Source organism: Heteronotia binoei, chromosome 2 (assembly GCF_032191835.1).
Source record: "Heteronotia binoei isolate CCM8104 ecotype False Entrance Well chromosome 2, APGP_CSIRO_Hbin_v1, whole genome shotgun sequence".
In the NCBI taxonomy this organism is placed as follows: Eukaryota; Metazoa; Chordata; class Lepidosauria; order Squamata; family Gekkonidae; genus Heteronotia; species Heteronotia binoei.
Window position 1 is genome coordinate 52401218 of NC_083224.1, and position 18259 is coordinate 52419476.

Consider the following 18259-nt stretch of genomic DNA (forward strand, 5'->3'; position numbering starts at 1 on the left):
AAACAGGATTATAACATTTGAGAACATGTTAAAAACTGTGTAATATATACTATGTACAATGCAATAAAAAAACTGCTGACAGCTTCACAGACTAACTGGTACCCTATTCCAGGATAAGCTTCTATGGGTCTCTGACCCACGAAAGTTTATGGAAGAATAAGTTCTGTCTGATAGTCTCTGGACTCCTGTTTAATTGTGAACTCTTGTCAGAGCTCTGGAAAGCAACTGAAAACTACCCAAGGCATGGAAGATTTAAAAAAGCAGGGTCTGGATTGAAAAACATCCACCTAACAAATTGTCTGGTATATGTAGATATGAAACAAGCATCTTGAGTCCCTAGAGCTGCTCGTGCTATAAAGCAATGTCTCGCCTGTCCGTAACGAGAACATGATGACCTTCTGAATGGAACAGACGAGAGGGTACGGCAGCGGTGGGAGAGATAACGCTTCGCCAGACGGCTTTTCTTTATTTTGACCCACTCACTTCGCCGTAGTTTTCAGGAAGTACAGTCGGCCGTAGCGCAAGACAATCTGGGACTTGTAGTTTTCTTTCCTATCCCGTGCAGTAGACGCCCAGCTCTACAGTCTTGCCTGCGAACTACTGCTGGTATTAGGCCGGTGTCCTACCGTTAAGATGGCGGCTCCCTTGGTCCTGGTGTTACTGGTGGCCGTTACCGTTCGGGCCGTGCTGTACCGATCCAGCCTGGCTGGCCTCATCTCCGAGAGGGTGGAGGTGGCGTCCCCTTTAAATGCTTGGAAGCGAGGTGAAGTCCTGATGGCAAAAACACAGGTCTTGGTCCTAGGCGTGGGTATGGAGAGGACCAGGTTTCCCGCCTGGCCTCTGAAGGAGCCCTTCCGCTGACAGTCTGGCATGTGGGTCTATCATTCCACCCCGAGGAGCAAGTCCTGGAAATGTCAGTGGTCCTGATGGGGCCACTCATTAGCCTTGCATGTTTTCTGTGTCTTAGTGAGAGATCTCTCTCTTCCTCCTTTTACCTGCCTTTAACAACCTCTGCGCAAATAGAGGATCCGAACTTTTTCTTCCCATGGAAATACATTAAACAGCGCAAAAGCTTTCTTTATTGGAGCTTTGCCTATTACCCTGGTGTGCAAGGCAGAGGAGCCTTGTCAGAAAAAGGTAGTGTCTATTCTGATTTCTTGCTGGTTAGTTGCTGCCAGTTGCTGTGTTGGAAGGGGTTGTGGATCAGTGGTAGAGCTTCGCATGCAGAAGGTCCAAAGTCCAGTCTTCAGCATGTGCACTTAAAAGAATCAAGTTGCAGGTGATATGAAAGACCTGAGACTTTAGGCAGCCACTGTCGGTACTGCAGATAACACTGACCTGGATAGATGAATATGAGAATGTGTTTGGAGAAAGGGGGCTTTATGGGAAAAGTGCTATAAGGAAGACACAGAGGAATTTAGAGATAGACGGTAACCAGTTGATCAGTAATCAAACATAGTACAAAAGCTGCATAAGATATCTAGAAAATAATATAATAAAATATAATTAAAAAGGTAAAGGTAGTTCTCTGTGCAAGCACCAGTCGTTTCCAACTCTGGGGTGACGTCGCATCATGATGTTTTCACGGCAGACTTTTTACAGGGTGGTTTGCCATTGCCTTCCCCGGTCATCTACACTTCCCCCCCCCCCCCAGCTAGCTGGGTACTCATTTTACTGACCTCAGAAGGATGAAAGACTACCTTGAGCTGGCTACCTGAACCCAGCTTCCACCAGGATCAAACTCAGGTTGTGAGCAGAGTGCAGTACTGTAGCTTTACCACTCTGCGCCATGGGGCTACTATAAAATATAATTACTAAGGAATTATTCCTTACATATTATATTGGATTGAAATCAAGTGATTTCCTGGGAGGTTTGGCGTTGGCAATACATCCCTTGAAGCCCAGTACAGTATTCCTTTTGGACTTTTGCTAACCTCTGGTCTGTGTTCACCTCAAAATGTATCTATCACCTGGTTGTGCTGATAGCATCATGGGCTTTTGATGTTGAGATACAAAATTCTGTAACTAGGGCATAAATCTACAATCCATAGATCATTCAAAGTCAATTTGCTAAGCACATCTGGCTTTGCTGAAGATATTTTCAAAAAACACTGGTGAAATGTAACTGGGCATTCTTATGGAACAAAACTTCAAATATGGAGAATGGCACAGACCCTCCAATTTTTAAAAGACCTTTAAATTCATCCTTCATCCCAGCTCACATTTATTTTATCTCACTATGTTTTGATGGTTTTGGATCAGAAGCCATCTGATAATGCAGGATCCAAAATATTTAGATTGCATAAAATCATCTCCATAAAGCTATTTTGACACCTTACATGGTGATTTTGTCACAGTCATGTACAGTTAGGAGCCTTTGTATTTTAGGTATGTTTTTGGTTTTGTGCTTTTGTGGTACCGTAAATGGTGCTGTTTTGTGCTGTCATTCGAAGTGCTGGAAATGAAATGTGTATTAAAAAGTAACGGGATAGCTCATGATGCAGGTATAAGAAATGAATTTTGGACGTTTGCATTTAAAAACAATTAAGAATTAGTGTCTATACATTTGCTTTATAAATTGCTTTATTGCATCCTTGAAATGTGAGACATGCAGAATACATGGGAAGAGGAATGCCTTTTACTTTCAAATGGTTAACTTCTTTGGAGCCCATTTTCTAAAATTTAGGCTTTTATGCCACTTAAGGATACATGAGGAACTAGATATTTCAGCAGGCAACCAGAGTAGTTATTAGTAAAATACAATTGTGTGAGGCCCTTCTTAAGAAATTATCAGACCCTATGGAAACTCTGTGCATTACTGTAACTTGTCTTAATTTTGGATACCTTCTGTTATTTCTTTTTTTCAGTGGTAGAGGGACTAGCCTTGCTTGACTTGGGTGTGTCTCCATATTCTGGAGATGTCTTTCATGAAGTAAGTACAGTGTTTTGGTTTGCTAAAATACTTGTGATACTATTATATTCCCCCCCCAAATGCCTTTTTATTATAAGAATGATAATCACCATGGGGACAATCTGTTTGCATGTGGGGACATAGGGAAACAGGTGGATGAATTCCCACAAACCCCTCTTTTTTCCCTGCACAGTTCTGCGTCAGGTAGAGTATTGGTTAAGAGTGCTTATTTAGTGTCAAGGAGACTCAGGTTCATATCCTTACAAGTGCCATGGAAGCTCGCTAGGTGACCTTTGGCCAGTCATACTCTCTCATCCTAACCTACCTCACAGGGTTGTTGTGAGGATAAAATGGAGGCGAGGAGGACGATGTAAGGCGCTTTGGGTCCCCATTGGGGAGAAAGGTAAGGTAAAGTACAAATTAATTAAATAAAATGTTTATTAAAGTAATAAATAAATAAACTGCATAACAGAGCAATCTCAGGCATGGAAGGTGTGCATATATATATATACTTACCATATTCCCATGATACTCTCTTTGTGACCATGCCATGGGCAATTACTCAAGCTTTTAGTATCATATAATTTCTATAGCAGGTGAGAGCTGGATAAATGATGATAGGAAAGGGGTGCATAGAACTCCTGGTCTCCGAACTGCCACACAACAAGGAAGGAATATGTCTAGTATTTTAGATTGACTGCTTTCAATGGGCACAATTCCTATGTGTGTGTTGTGTGCCATCAAGTTGCTTCCTGCTTATGGTGACCCTATGAATTAATGACCTTCAGAGCATCATATTATTAATACTCTTGCTTAGGTCTTGCAAACTGAAAGCCATGGCTACTTTTATTGAGTCAATCCATCACATGTTGAGTTGTCTCCTCCTACTGCCTTCAACTTTTCCTAGCTTTATTGCCTTTTCCGGGGAGTCTTATGTTCTCATACCATAACTGATGATTTGTGGGGGGGACTGTTATCTGCAAGAAGACAATAGGTGAACTAGCTATGATCTGTTGGAGCCGAGCTAGAAACTTTAAGAATAACTTATAATAGTTATTTTTTTTATTTGTAAAGGAAAATTAAAATCAACATATGCTGCTAAAGTGAGAACTAGTATAGTATAGTGGTTGGGAGTGTCTGCCTAGAATCTGGAAGACCCAGGTTCGAATCCCCACTCTGCCATGGAAGCTCGCTGGGTAACCTTGTGGGTAATCACTGTGTTTCAGCCTAACCTACTAAATAGGGTTGCTGGGGCTAAAATGGAGGAGGGGAGAATGATGTTGTAAACTGCTTTAGCTTCCCACTGGGGAGAAAAGCAGGGCATCTATAAATAAATACTTGACAAAAGAGGCCAAAGTCAGTCCCACTTACCATCCTTGATTCCTGTTCAGTCATCCAGTATGTTTAAAGACAAAGGAAGGTAGGAGAGCTATAACCCCTTACTTGTCTCATAATGTAGCAGGGAGTCAGAACTGTCCTCCTGCCCAGAAAACTGGCAAAAGCTGATGGTTGCTCATGTGTACTGCTCTCGTGCTGTCAGATCAGTATGGAGGGGCTGGCTGCTGTCAACAAGGCAGGGCTTTGTGTTCATGCCATGGGCGGTGACTCAAACTTTGAATATCAAGTAATTTCTACAGTATAGCAAGGGAGTTCAGGTGGTGGTGGGGAAAGTAGTAGCCTATCACACAGGTTCCATTTCTTGTTTTCCCAAATGATCTATAAAATCTCCTGCAAAGAAGATGGATGGGCTTTGGAGGTGAACCCTCTTCCAGAATCCATTCATCAGCTATGGCTGTTCTGCCTGTTCATTGCCAGAATGATCACAAGAAACCAGCATGGTTATTCACTGGGGTACAGACCTCGGATGCAAGTATTGCTGTATCTCTTCCTATTAAGCTGCTGTAACAGCACAGCTAACAGCATTCAATTATCCATAGTATAGATTATCTATAGTACAGAAGCTAGTTCCCTTCCAAAACACATAAAAACATTGTAAATTGAAAGCTTTTGTGGGGGGTATTGTCAGAGCTGAGTGTACCAGCAGTTTGGAGGGCATTGGGTTCTTCATGAATCAAAATCAAAAGAGTTTCTGGCTCAACATTAGGAAGAACTTCCTGACCATTAGAGTGATTCCTCAGTGGAACAGGCTTCCTCAGGAGGTGGTGGGCTCTCCTTCCTTGGAGGTTTTTAAACAGAGGCTAGATGGCCATCTGACAGCAATGAAGATCCTGTGAATTTAGGGGGAGATGTTTGTGAATCTCCTGCATTGTGCAGGGGGTTGGATTAGATGACGCTGGAGGTCCCTTCTAACTCTATGATTCTATGTACTATAGTAGCACATGCTCTGCTCACTTTGTGAACTAATGCTAGAAAGAAAGCACTAGAAAGATAGTACGTCACAATCCAAACAACAGAGTATTGTGACACCTGAAAGAGAAACATTTATTGTGGAATGAGCTTATGTGGATCAGCACCTACTTTGTCAGTTGCATGTGGTGTCCCATCAATTGGTAAAATGTGTGCACGGGTTTGAACAAGGGAGTCCTATCAGTGAGGGAATGGCCCACTATAGCTGATGATGAACTGCCAAAGCAAGATTAATAGTATACATAAAGAGACAGTTACTTTCCAAGTCAAATTCCAGACCATTCGTTGTCTCTTGTTGCAAAATTAAACAGGTGTCTTGTGGCACTTTAAAGACCACCAGATTTGTTGTGTTGTATGTTCTTCTGGACTAGAGCCCACCCCATCTGATTAAGTGAGCTGTTTCCCATAAAAGATTGTATTAGAACAGTGGCTCAAACCTTTTTAATTATGGGGACCCCCTTTTTAACCTCAAAAAATTTCACGAACACCCCCTCCCCCATTATAGGAGTTGTACTATTTTTATCCATTGAGACAAAAAGCTGCTATAAGTTTAGTAAGGCTGTTGAATGACTTTGTATTATATTAATCACTACAACATTTGTATACATGGAAAACAGTAATACATGTGTGTGTGAGTACAGATTATTTATTTCATCTACAGAAGGTATGGTTTGCTTATTTATTAGACTGAGTCCTTTAATGAGATGGCTGGTATCTGGTTGAAAGGTAGATAGTGCAGACCAGTGACGACACAGTATAAAAAAGCTTCACATGTTTGTACAGTTTGGAGTTAGTGATATAGCTGCCTAAAATGACCCCTTTGCTAACACAGTATTCTGTATTCATGGGAATTTGCTTGGATACTTAGTGAGCTTTCAGTGCTTGAGAGAACAATTGGTGGATGCTTATTTATTTGGATTTTAACACTGCTTTTCAGTAGTAAGTTGGCTCCGAGAGGTATCAGAATTTAATGCAAATAATGATTAAAGTGCAATGCAAAATTGTTTTTATGGAGAGAAATCTCAGTCCTGATGGATCCAGGAGTACCTGGCTGCTCTCTCACCCCATGGCTTTAGCAATGACACTTGGGTTGGAGGAAGGGGGACCTCATCTTCAGAATGTGCAGTCAGATCGCTGGGTGCATCTGTTAAACTACAGGTATCTTATAGGACTTGGCTAAATATTGTGAATGATACCTGAATATGGACTTACATGTTCGTCCATACTTTGTGAAAGCAATGTACTATCCAAAGCCAGATATGCTGTCTTTTTTGTCATTTCCAGTAAATAGAATTTTTAAAAATTTAACAATTAGCTGTTTTTATTTGAAAGTAAGTTGCCACGGTTAATTGTTCTTTTATCTTTATTTGTTTTTCTTAGACACCACTAGTAATATACCTCTTTCATTTCCTGATTGATTATTCTGAACTGGTATTTATGGTAAGTGTTGCTTTTGTTTACATCTACAGTCAAATTGCATCTTTCCCAGAGTTCATTCCTTGATTTTGTGATGTGTGGAGCAGGAATGATTTACATAATACAGTTTTCAGGCACCCAATAAGTGCTGTGCTGTGCAGTACTGGGTTCTTGTGATTGTTCCTGTCATACAAAATGACTGCTGCTTGTGTGATTCTCAGGTGGCAAATGGTTTATGTGAACAATTTTCCCAATGCATTTGAATTTGCATTTGGCTTGAAAATGGCTCCCTGTGTCATCAGGAAATACAGAAATCTGAGTGAAGCTGCATATTTAAGCATATTTTCTAGCAAGTAAGTGCCACTGAACTTAGTAGGATTTACTGCTTTGGCTCACACTGTTATTGTACACATAAATATTTGCTGGGGGAAAATGGAATGTTTGCACTTAGTATAAAAAGACACCTGGGCACTGGTAAACAATGCTCCTGCATTGTAATTAGCAAGGGATTTTGTTTTGACAACTGCTGTGGTTATGGCAACAACACCCTCCAGCTTTATTTATGTGATGTTCTCTTCACATAAATCAGATCATAGTGTACATTAAATTTGTTGACATTAGTTTTAACAGAATTGGTTTCAGTTATCATGGAGTGCTTGCCAGGAAAAACACAGTGAATGCAGATACCACAGTTGTTTCTAGAGAGAATATTAGAAGACACCTGCACAGTGGATGACCCTTTGAGAGTTTATTTAAGCTCAGTTTGCTACGGTGTGTGTCTGTGATCCAAAGCTTGAACATTCTTTGGATCATGTGTTTTTAGGAGTGGAGTTCAGTGGTTGGTTGCAGTAATATTTTACCACGATGTTAAGTTTTATCAAATGATACGCCTGGGAGGGATTAGGGTAATTGTTTATTAAGAAGACTTACCTAAGACCCCCTCCTCAAGTTTCAAAGTATCAGCTATGCTTATCATGTTCTTAATTAACATGAATCATCTCTGGATCACAGTTTTTCCAGCTCCTTGAAGTAGGGAGTGACTTGACTGAAATCATTTTTCCACAGTTTATATAAATAAATAAAAGCAGTTTTTATAAAATTGTGTTATCCATTAGATCTGTTTAGGAAGCAATTATGCAGCCTTTCCCTTCTCCAAATACCCCAGGTAGCTCACAATAAAACTTAAAATACAATAATGACAAAACGTTAGTAAAATCCAGAAATACCTGTCCAGTTAGGCAAAAATCAAGCTTTTTCTAAGACCTTCTGGGAGAAATACATCTTCAAGATTTTCTGGAATGCCTGTTCTTGAAACATTCAGTCTTCTAGGCCTTCTCACAGGAGTTTTACGAAGTGTTGATAATCCACATATCATGATTTTAACGTCAAAGCTTGAAAAATATTTCTGAAGACATTTCTGGCCGAGCATGTTTGTAATCTGAATTGCTGCTTGTTGACCCAGGTGTTGATTTTAATTTAAAATGTAACCTTTACAATGGAGATACTCCATGTTACATCTTTAAAAACAAAACAAAAAAATTTCTATGGTATTTCTTTAATCAACTTGTTGGTGATCCCTTCTTTAGATAACAGATATGTTGACTGCTGTAGCCCTCTATTTGGCTGTTCAGGACTACAACAAAGTTCTGGTAAGTAAAAAAGCATCCTTTGTGGTTCCATTTTTGTTCATGTTGAGGACTGTGCATTTGCTGTGCACCATCTGCTCCCTGTCTTGATCTCTGATAAACCATTCCTTTCTCTGGCATCTATTTAGGATTCAGGTTCTGTGGGCTCCTTCCTGCAGTGAGGTGCCAGTTGCTCATGTGTCATGCATATGTGGTTCCCCTTTGCATTTTACTTTTTAATGACTCCATTGTAAGAAGATCCCTGCTGGATCAGACTAGTAGTCCTCCATCTAGTCCAGCATCCAGTCTAACACTGTTCCAATTCTGGAGGTCCAACAACAGGACACAGAGGCCAAGACCTTCCACTGATGTTGCCTCCTGGCACGAGAATGCAGAGGTTGACGGCCTCTATCATGGAGGTTTCCTTTAGTCTTCATGGCTAGTGGCTTCTGCTAGATGTGTCCTCCATGAATCTGTCTAATCCCTTTTTAAAGCTATCCTTGTCTGTGGACATCACCACATCCTATGGTGGCAAATTCCACATCCTAAGCAGAGTCTGAGTCAGCTGAAGAAGGGTGTAGGATTTCTTTTGTGCATGTAACTGCAAATAGCATTGAAACAGTGGTTCCACACAGTGTTAACATTGTATATCTAATTCTGAACCTGGGCTGTGGACCCAGATAATGGAGTCAGTTGCGTGCATCAGACAATCAGGTTTGCAAAATGCCCCCCACCCAAACATTTTGGTTAAAATATTTTACAGGAGCGCAGAACAGCTGCCTTCCATCTCATGAGCCTTGCAGGCAGGAGTGGAGGAGAACAGGTGGGGAAGGAAGAGAAGGAGGAGCCATGACCACCATCTCCCCCCCCCCCCCCCCGCTCCAATCATCACTTAACCAGCTGAGCTGGGTGGAGTGGGAGCTGCTACCACCAGCCCTTTGTGCTGCTGGTGGGCGGGCAAGAAGGAGGGCAGGGGAGTGTGAACTGCCACCACCCCTTGAACCAGTCAGGCAGAAGCTGTGGTCCTGCAAGCAGGTGTGCAGGCAGTGCATGGAGATCTGAAGCAACCACGACCCTCCCCGCCCCCAGCAGCCACGTGAGACAGATTGTAGCCATGGCACATCTAAGCAGTGTATTGTTTAAATGTGGATGGATGCTTTGGATTTTTAAAAAAAAAATCATCACAAATCAGGTTTGAAGATAGAAAACAACACAGCAAACTCTGAAATGCAACTGGTTGATTATAGTATTGTCTGTAATTCCTATCAAAATTGTATGAATATATTGTGGGAGTTTATACTAAATGACAGAGTTGCCTCAGAGTACAGGCTAGATGCTTTTTGGTGAGGGGAGAAGGTTAATGGGGGTTTGATTGTATTGTTCATTTAAAAAATTATGTTCCACTTTTCTCCCTGAAGGCACTAAAATGACTCACAATAGCAAAAAAAATTACAGTATAAACTGCCAAGTGGATAAGCATTTTCCCAGGCGTTATACTGGTGGACAGAATAGCCGAATGTATGCAAATGCAAAGTGGTTTTTTTACTTCTAGTGTTTTTTCTCTCATGTTCAGTTCAAAAAACAGAAACTTCTCATAGAACTGGATAAATATGCCCCAGATGTGGCAGAACTTATTCGAACTCCCATGGAAATGCACTATATTCCTCTCAAAGTAGCACTGTTGTAAGTATTGTCTTTGCGGATGCAGTTCTTATGATAAACAGAGTGTTTAGTTCTACTTTTCTTGCTCCTTATACTGTTTTAGACATTTTATGTTTCTATCCAAACAAGTCACCTTGTAAGGTAGGTAGGGGCTGAGAGAGTTCTGAAAGAGCTGTGACTGGCCCAAGGTCACCCAGCAGGCTTCATGTGGAGGAGTGGGGAATCAAACCTGGGTCTCCAGATTACAGTCTACCACTCTTAACCACTACACCACTCATGCTCAAAAACTGGTTGGATACATCTCAGTATATTTCAGTTCAAGATTTTCAGTTCTGAGATGAAGAAGTCATGTGCATTCCAGAACTGAAAAGCAAAACAGCAGAATCATACCAGTAATATATCCAGTGAAGCAGAGGATGGTGATGCACTTTATAGAGTAACAAAAAGACAGTTCCCTTCCCCAAGGAACTTGTAATCTAGGTTTTTAATGTGGGAGTGAAGAAGAAAAGAGGGTATATGGCAGGAATATGAGCAAACAGAGTTACACACATGTAGGCTTAGTTTCAGCTGTGGGGGAAGAACTAAGAAGTTAGTCTTCATAGAAGAGGTGGTTATGAACAGAGATGTGATGGAAGAGAGAATGTTGGGCTCATGGAGGTGTTTGGGACTTTGAGCTTGACTGTCGCTTTGTTTTCAGCTATCTCTTAAATCCGTATACTGTGATGTCTTGCATTGCGAAGTCCACTTGTGCCATCAACAACACTGTAATCGCATTCTTCATTTTGGCAACAATAAAAGGTATTACTCTTGGAGAAATGTACACTTCCCTGTTTTGCTTTTTAATACACATGAAGGATGCACCACTGGCAGGATTGCGCTTTGATTTCTGGTCAGAGATGAGTGTGATGCCAAAACTGCGGTATGTTGAAACTTAGTAAGTCTTCCCTATCCCCCATTGTTGGGAGTGCCCAATACAATTCCACTGGAGTTCAGCCACAGTGAAGTCTTGTGTTCTGCAGAGAACAAGCAAACCAAAACATTGGTCAACAAGACATCATCTGGCTACATTGGATCACCATTGTATTGATGCAGTTCTGAATTCCTAGTCTCAAAATACTAAATGAACCTAAAGACTTTCTGCCATCTTGAAAACAGTTTTGAATATTCTCATTGGGAACAGTTATCTGAACTGCTTTAAGGCACATACTGTTCTGGTATACACAGTTTCTTGGATCCTAAGCAACATAAATGACACTTGCTCTTGAGGAAGGCAATTTCCCTGCTTTTCCATTCTGTCTGCAGCCTTCTGTGCCCCTTGAGATTGTGTTTCTGGAGGTCAGTTGATCTCCAGGAACAGTGTGTGTGGTGGGGACGACACAAATGGAAATATCATTCCATTGAAGGAACTGCTGCAGAAGGGCACTTCAGGATCCAAGCCTCTGTTTGCACACAGACTTAATGATCTGTTTAGAAGTAGTCTCATGTTTAAGGACTAATTATGTGTATGCCCAGAGGTTAGTAGAGCATTGCAGAAATCTAATTTTTTCTAGTGCTAAAATTGATGTTTTCTTCTTAATTATTATTTTATTCTTCATACCTTCCAGAAAGGGTTTTTTTGCTTTGTGTGTTCACCTGCCCTTCTGTGCAATTCTTGAATTCATTTATAATCCATTTGCAAGTTGACATGTAGTCCTGCAGCAAGTCCCTTTGCTCTCAGTTTGAAGCCAGAATGAACCGATAGGACAGTGAAGCAGATATCTAAAAAATAAAATAAAATTGGGTAGTCTCCCTTTTTCAGCTATTATGGTGCTGCTACAACCTTATCATATTTGTGATGCTGCATCCAATTATGTGTTGAGACTGGGCGGGGGGAATGGGAAAATAGGTTGGAAGTACATATAAATTATGGGATGCAGGTATTCACAGAAAACCTCAACCTGAATGTTCTTTTAATTTATGTGTCTTAGTCCTAACCATTCAGTGCTTGAAACAATTCCCTGAGATTATAGTATTGATGTTAACTGAAAGCTGGATTAATAACTGTTACATTATCCTCTTTGTCCTCCTATTTTGCAGGTAGTGCCTTCCTGAGTGCTATATTTCTGGCTTTGGCAACATACCAATCCCTGTATCCTCTCACCTTGTTTGCACCAGCCCTTCTGTATTTACTGCAGGTAAATATTCTAGAGGAGCAAGCATTACCTTTTCACGTGGCTTTCCTATCAGTAGATGGAAAGGCTAACAAATAGGAGCTTGATAGATACCACAGTGGCAGGGTTGCTAACATTTTGCAAGGCCTGTAGGTGGGCAGATGGCTAGAATTGGAAAGCAACCTGGAAACTGCTTGGCAGAAACACAGCACAATCTCTTGCAGCAAAAACAAAACCACTGAGCATATTGTAAGCGCTAGACTTGTGCCTGTGCTGATCTGGCTCAAGAGAGGTGCCTTTTGATGACAGCCCTTTTTCCTGAGTCATCTAACCCCCCCCCCCCCTTCAAAACACTGCAGTTTACAATGATTCCATCTGTCTTGTCCTTCTGTAGCAAAAGACAAATGTGGTCACTGAAAGCATCTGGTTTCTCTTTCTTTCCAAATGTTGAGCAGAGTCCTTCAGAGAGCAGGATGCTGATGGAATACTTAATTATTCATGTATACACAGAGCACTGTGAAGACCGAGCAAATGAGATCATCAGAGGGCACAAGACTCTTCCGCAAGATCCTAGGACTGCTAAGTTATAAAAGTGCATGCTTTTGTTAGTCTGCAGGAGGCCAGAGCATCCCACTGCATCCTGCCATCTCAGCTGTACAGGGTTTTATACTGACAGCTGTGACACACTATGCTCCACTTTGCTGAATAGGTCATAGTGCCCAAAGTTTTGGAGGTATAAAGACAACCCACAGGCATGCAACTGGTTAGATTTGCAAATCGAACTGGTTTATTAAAAGCAATAGTATGATAGTCTTAGCAGTAGCAAATAATCATATTAAAATGCATGCAGAACACATTAAGGGCAAAAAGGTACCAGCTGGATATTAGGAAAAACCTTTTTGCAGTAAGAATTGTTCAGCAGTGGAATTGGCTACCTAGAAAGGTGGTGAGCTCTCCGTCACTGGCAGTCTTTAAGCAGTGGTTGGACGAACACTTGTCAGGGATGCTCTAGGCTGATCCTGCATTGAGCAGAGGGTTGGACTAGATGGCCTGTATGGCCCCTTCCAACTCTATGATTCTGTGATTATCCTTTAACTGGAGATGCCAGGGATGAAATTTGGGGCTATCTACATGCAGTCCATGTTCCAGTGCATGTGCCATTGAGCCACAGCCTTTCTCCAAGCATTTTGTGTTGAATATTTGCACTGCTAGTTTGCTATAATGCCTGTTATCAAATTTATTAACAGAGTAATAATTTTGTCAAAATAGATTTTGTTATTGAACTCAATAGGATCTATTTTGAGACTAACCATGGCTGTAGAAGTGTTGAAAGCTTTCTAGTGAACTTCTTTGGTTCAGAAGGAAGGCTTGGTGTCACGTTAAAGATTTCACAAAAACCCTTCATATGGAGCTGTCATACTGAATCAGACCATTGGTCTACCAAAGTCAGTATTGCCTGCTTTGGCTGGCAGCAGCTCCCTAGGGTCTCAGCTACAGGTCTTTCACATAAAGCTCCCAGTTCCAGGCCTGGAGATTTCATGGTGGAGTCTGGGAGAATGGAGTTTAGGGAGGGGAGGGACCTTGGTAAGGTATCAAGCAATGCCGTCCACCTTCCAAAGCAGCCATCTTCTCCTTGAGAAGTAGGGTAGCCGGGTCCTCTTCACTCCCCAGTGGGGGGTGGGTTGCCACAGAGTTTTGCCTACAATACTAGAGAGCCACCATGTGGCATTCCCAGTGTGATGATGTCAGTTCCACAGATTGGAGCCCACCAAATTGGGCGATCTCCTGCTCCCACCTGGGGGCTGGCAACCCTAACAAGAGGGAGAGTAAATGTTTTAAACAAATAATAAGTGACATATGCAGTTTGGAGATCAATTATAATTCTGGGAGATCTCCAGCTCCCACCTGGAGGTTGTCAACCCTGCTTTCAAATCTCCTGTGACTGGAAATGCTGGAAACAGAATGTGAGACCTTCTGCATACAAAGCAGAAGCTCTATCAGTAAGCCACAGCCTTCCCTGTGTTTTGCTCCATCTTCACTTCCTATCTGTAGCCCTGGCAGCAGTGGTAGCTACATTCCCTGCAGCTTTCTTCTTTTTTTATTTCAGATGACACCAGCATGATGGCAGGAAGCTTTGTCCTCATTCTGATTTGGCTTCAGATGTCATCTCATGTGGCATCACCCTAAAGCCAAATCTGCGTGAGAATTTTCTTTTGCTCCCTCCCTCTGGCATTCTGACAGAAAAAAGATGTTGAACAGCATAAGGCAGTTTAGCCGCTGGGGCAAGCACTTCTCCCATTTGCAGAAATGTTATAAGTAGCTGAGGGGTGGATACTGTTTGCAGTCTGCAAACTGAGTGGATGAATGTTGTAGTTCAGGATCAAACTGTGTTTGTATTTTTTCTCCTGAAATAATTTTGGAATGTCACTGTTCACTTTAGATACTTGTAGTAAGGATGCCTGTGCAAATAGTTAAAACTGTTGAATCTAAGTTAAGTTCCTGCCGTCACACTTGGAGAGCTGTTGCTTTCTTCCCACCCAGCTCTGTGCTTAGGCTTTTATTTTTAAGCCCAGCATCTGTGAAAATATAGCACAGTTTCTACAGCTGCATGGTAATGTGAAACAACTGGACTAATAACAGGCATTTCAAAAGCTTGAAAGCTGCTGGCAGATGTTCTGTGTCTCTTAACTGCACAGGAGCTTCATAATTTATTTGGGGAGGGGTTTTTTTATAGATTTATTTTTTAAAAGAGCCCCCTTGCCTTGCCTTATTAATCCTGCCAGATTTTTATTCAGATTGTTGACATTGGATGTCAGGGCAATCTGGCTGCAACATCTGTCACCCTACTGATCACCAGGGTTGATTCAACAGATCTGACGGGCTATGCGGGTGTCCTCTACCTCCCTCGCTGCTCCATGTGTGCCCCCCTTCCCAAAGCTGTGCACTCTGTGGAAGAGGATGATCATCCCACATAGAAGGATGATACTGTTCTTCAGTCAAGGGTACATTGTTGAGATGATTCAGAAAATTGAGGTGTAAAACTCATTGTGATGCTTAATCCCCCTCTCCCTCTGTGGCTGTCAGGGGAGTATGCCTGATCCACCCTCATTTTATCCTCACAATAGCCCTGTGAAGTGGACTAAGAGACAGGGGCTGGGCCAGGGTCACCCAGTGAAGTCCATGACTGAGCTGGGATTTGATGTCAGATCTCCCTGGTACTAGTGAAACATTCCGTCTGCCAAACTTTGTGTGTTTTTGAGGCTGTTGTATCCACATATTTTGCTAACATCTAAAGCAGGGGTGTCAAACTCATTTGTTACGAGGGCCAGATCTGACATAAATGAGACCTTGTTGGGTTGGGCCATGTCAGGCTGTGTGTGTACCTATTTAAGATAAGGTAGCAATGATATAAACTTTATAAAGGACACAGACAAACACAATTAAAGATTTTTTTATTTTTTTAAAAACACCTTAAAATAAAATATGCTTAAAACATTAGTACTCATTGGTCTTAAAGGAACTGAGCAAAGGAAACTGCTCTTTCCTTCATTCCCCAGGGGCCCAGAAGGGAGAGGAGCCTCAGCCAATAGAAGGAAGAGAGGCTTGGCTTAGTAGCTCTGCTGTGGTATTGAGAGAGCCTAGAAAAGCAAGCTCTGCCTCCCCCCGCTTCTTCCCCAAGGGAGGAGCCGCAGCCAATGGAGAAAATAGAGACTTTGCTCTGTAGCTCCTGTGCTATTGAGCAAGCGTGGCAAAGCAAGCTGTGATGCGGAAGGAAGCAAGAGAGAGGGAGTAAGAAGCAGTTGCTCAGGGGTCTGATAGGAGCCCTCTGGGGGCCTGATTCGGCCCGTGGGATGCATGTTTGACATCCCTGATCTAAAAAGTTTTATTTAAAAGTGGGGTTTGCATAAGCTTGCACAGGGAATATACTTGGTGATCATAAACAACTTCTGCTTCTTCTAATTGTGATGCATATATTACCTTTCCTTATTTTTTCTTTAGCTCTGACAAATAAATTGCATGAGTCAAGATCTGAACTGGGTATTTCTAGACATCTAGCGCAGTCTTTTCATCATGTATCTGAAAACTATTATTTCTATTACTGTTAGTGCAGTATTCTTTGCCTTCACATAGCAATATGGGAAATAAGGAGGTTAGATCATAAAATTAAAAATCTCCTGATTTTTAACTGTCAGTGAATTTTTAATTTATTTTTTTCCTCCTCCCAGCGCCAGTTCATCCCAGTGAAAATGAAAAACAAAGACTTCTGGTTTTACACAGTGCAGTATGCAGGGCTGTATTTGGGAAGCCTGGTGGTGATTGTTTGCCTCTCCTTCTTCCTTCTCAACTCTTGGGATTTTATTCCATCTGTTTATGGCTTCATGTGAGTAGAACTTGTTTTTTGTGCCCTGGGTGTGTCCACAAATAAAATCACTGTCTTCCTCCCTAATGGCTTTTTGATAGTCGTTGTAATCCCAAACAAACATTTGACTCAAGCCCTCTATGAGTGACAGATCTCTTGCCTGAGTGCAGTTCCTTATTATTCACTGTTGTGTTTCCATGGGTGAAAGCAGTGCAACGCCATGTACCTGAATGACTTGGAGGATGTTGAAGCATTCATGTAAGCATGAGTTCTAGTTTTTGTGCAAAACATACAATGATGTTGGTTAACAGTCTCTGATGAATGAGCTTTGTGTAATGGAGATTTTATGGGCTGAGAAAAACTGTGCTGAGTGATTCCAGATGAGCAACTCAATAATAGAATAAACTACCCCCTGACTTGAATAGGCCAGGCAAGCCAAATCTTATCAGATTTCCGAAGCTAAGCAGAGCCGACTCTAGCAAGTACTTGGATGGGAGATCTCCAAGGAATATCAGGGCCAGGATGCAAAGGCAGGCAATAGAGCCATTTCTCTAAATGTCCAAGCCCCAGTAGGGGTCACCAGAAGTCAACCATGACTTACAGGCACACACATACGCACACACACAAAATACAAAAATAATAGAATAAACTACCTAAAAAAGATTATAAGCGTCATCTTTGGTAGCTTTTCAGAAAAAAGAAATTAGAGTAGCATCTGTTGGGGACTCCGCTTCAGAGTATCCTGCTTTGGGCAGCTGGTTGAGCTTAATGATTCATTTGATGTGTTTACTCCCTGAGAATTGTCCCTGACATTTGCCTACCCCAGCAGCGGTAGTATCAAAACAGTAAGTAAAGAATTTTCTGCTGACCCTAAGGATTTCAAATAGCTGTTACTTGAAACAGGCACCTGGTTTATGAATGACCATGGTCCCTGGAGATGCCAATGTTTGAAAACAACCTTAGGTGGCATACTGGTTAAACATGACAAAATGGTAACATGAAAGAAAATGCTCTAAGAAACTCAAGAGGTTGTCTATGTTAAAACTCTGCAAACAGAATTTATTCACCAGTATAAATGTCAAAACTGTTGTCACAAAAACACTCTGGACACATTCCATTGATAGATCCTTTGCTCCTTTGGGGAAAACACTAATGAATGCCCGTACGCCAAGGGAAGGCAACTTTCCTATTGCAAATCAGAGGGAAGAGTCAAAAATGTGCTTGGAATGGTCATCAAGTTGACAGTCCATTATCTTCCTTGCCTATCCTCCTCTAAATTAGATCTGAATTCAATTTACTTTCCTCTTCCAGTACCTGTATTCATACTGTGTTCATACTTAATCTTTCTCTGAGGAATTTTTAAATTTTGAGGTCTGAATAACATAAAAACAAACACACCTCACCTGCTGTTTTAAAGAATTTGGGGTTTATGAGAAACTAGAGGGCCAGAGTTTTATTGACGTGTTAGTGCAAAAGTGGTACCAAACAAATTAAACGTCACGTGTCATTTCTTGTTAGTTTTCCAGGCAGCCACTTCTGTCTTCCAACAGCAACAATCACTCTTGTTCCCATAACATAAGACAATCTATTCCTTGGATCTGCTTTTATGACCAGTAGGTGTCACTGTATTGCTACAGGAATAAATACGCTATAAATGTTTTTGTGACATAGAGACAGTTATGAGAAAGCTGCTTTAATTCACTTGTACATTAATAGCCACCAAGGTTTCAGGATTTTTCTAATGGTGTGTGATAGTGTGTTTATATAT

General features: G+C 41.5%; 1 protein-coding gene across 1 annotated transcript in view; it reads left to right on the forward strand.

The window, feature by feature from the left end:
- Positions 1-496: 496 nt before the first annotated feature.
- Positions 497-18259, forward strand: part of PIGU (phosphatidylinositol glycan anchor biosynthesis class U) — a 36387-nt gene continuing 18624 nt past the window's right edge. The window contains exons 1-8 of the mRNA XM_060230976.1: positions 497-763; positions 2868-2932; positions 6659-6718; positions 8281-8343; positions 9893-10002; positions 10679-10779; positions 12058-12155; positions 16358-16512. Of these exons, the coding sequence (XP_060086959.1) occupies positions 634-763; positions 2868-2932; positions 6659-6718; positions 8281-8343; positions 9893-10002; positions 10679-10779; positions 12058-12155; positions 16358-16512 (782 nt within the window). The 5' untranslated portion in view covers positions 497-633. The remainder of the gene's footprint in view (positions 764-2867; positions 2933-6658; positions 6719-8280; positions 8344-9892; positions 10003-10678; positions 10780-12057; positions 12156-16357; positions 16513-18259) is intronic.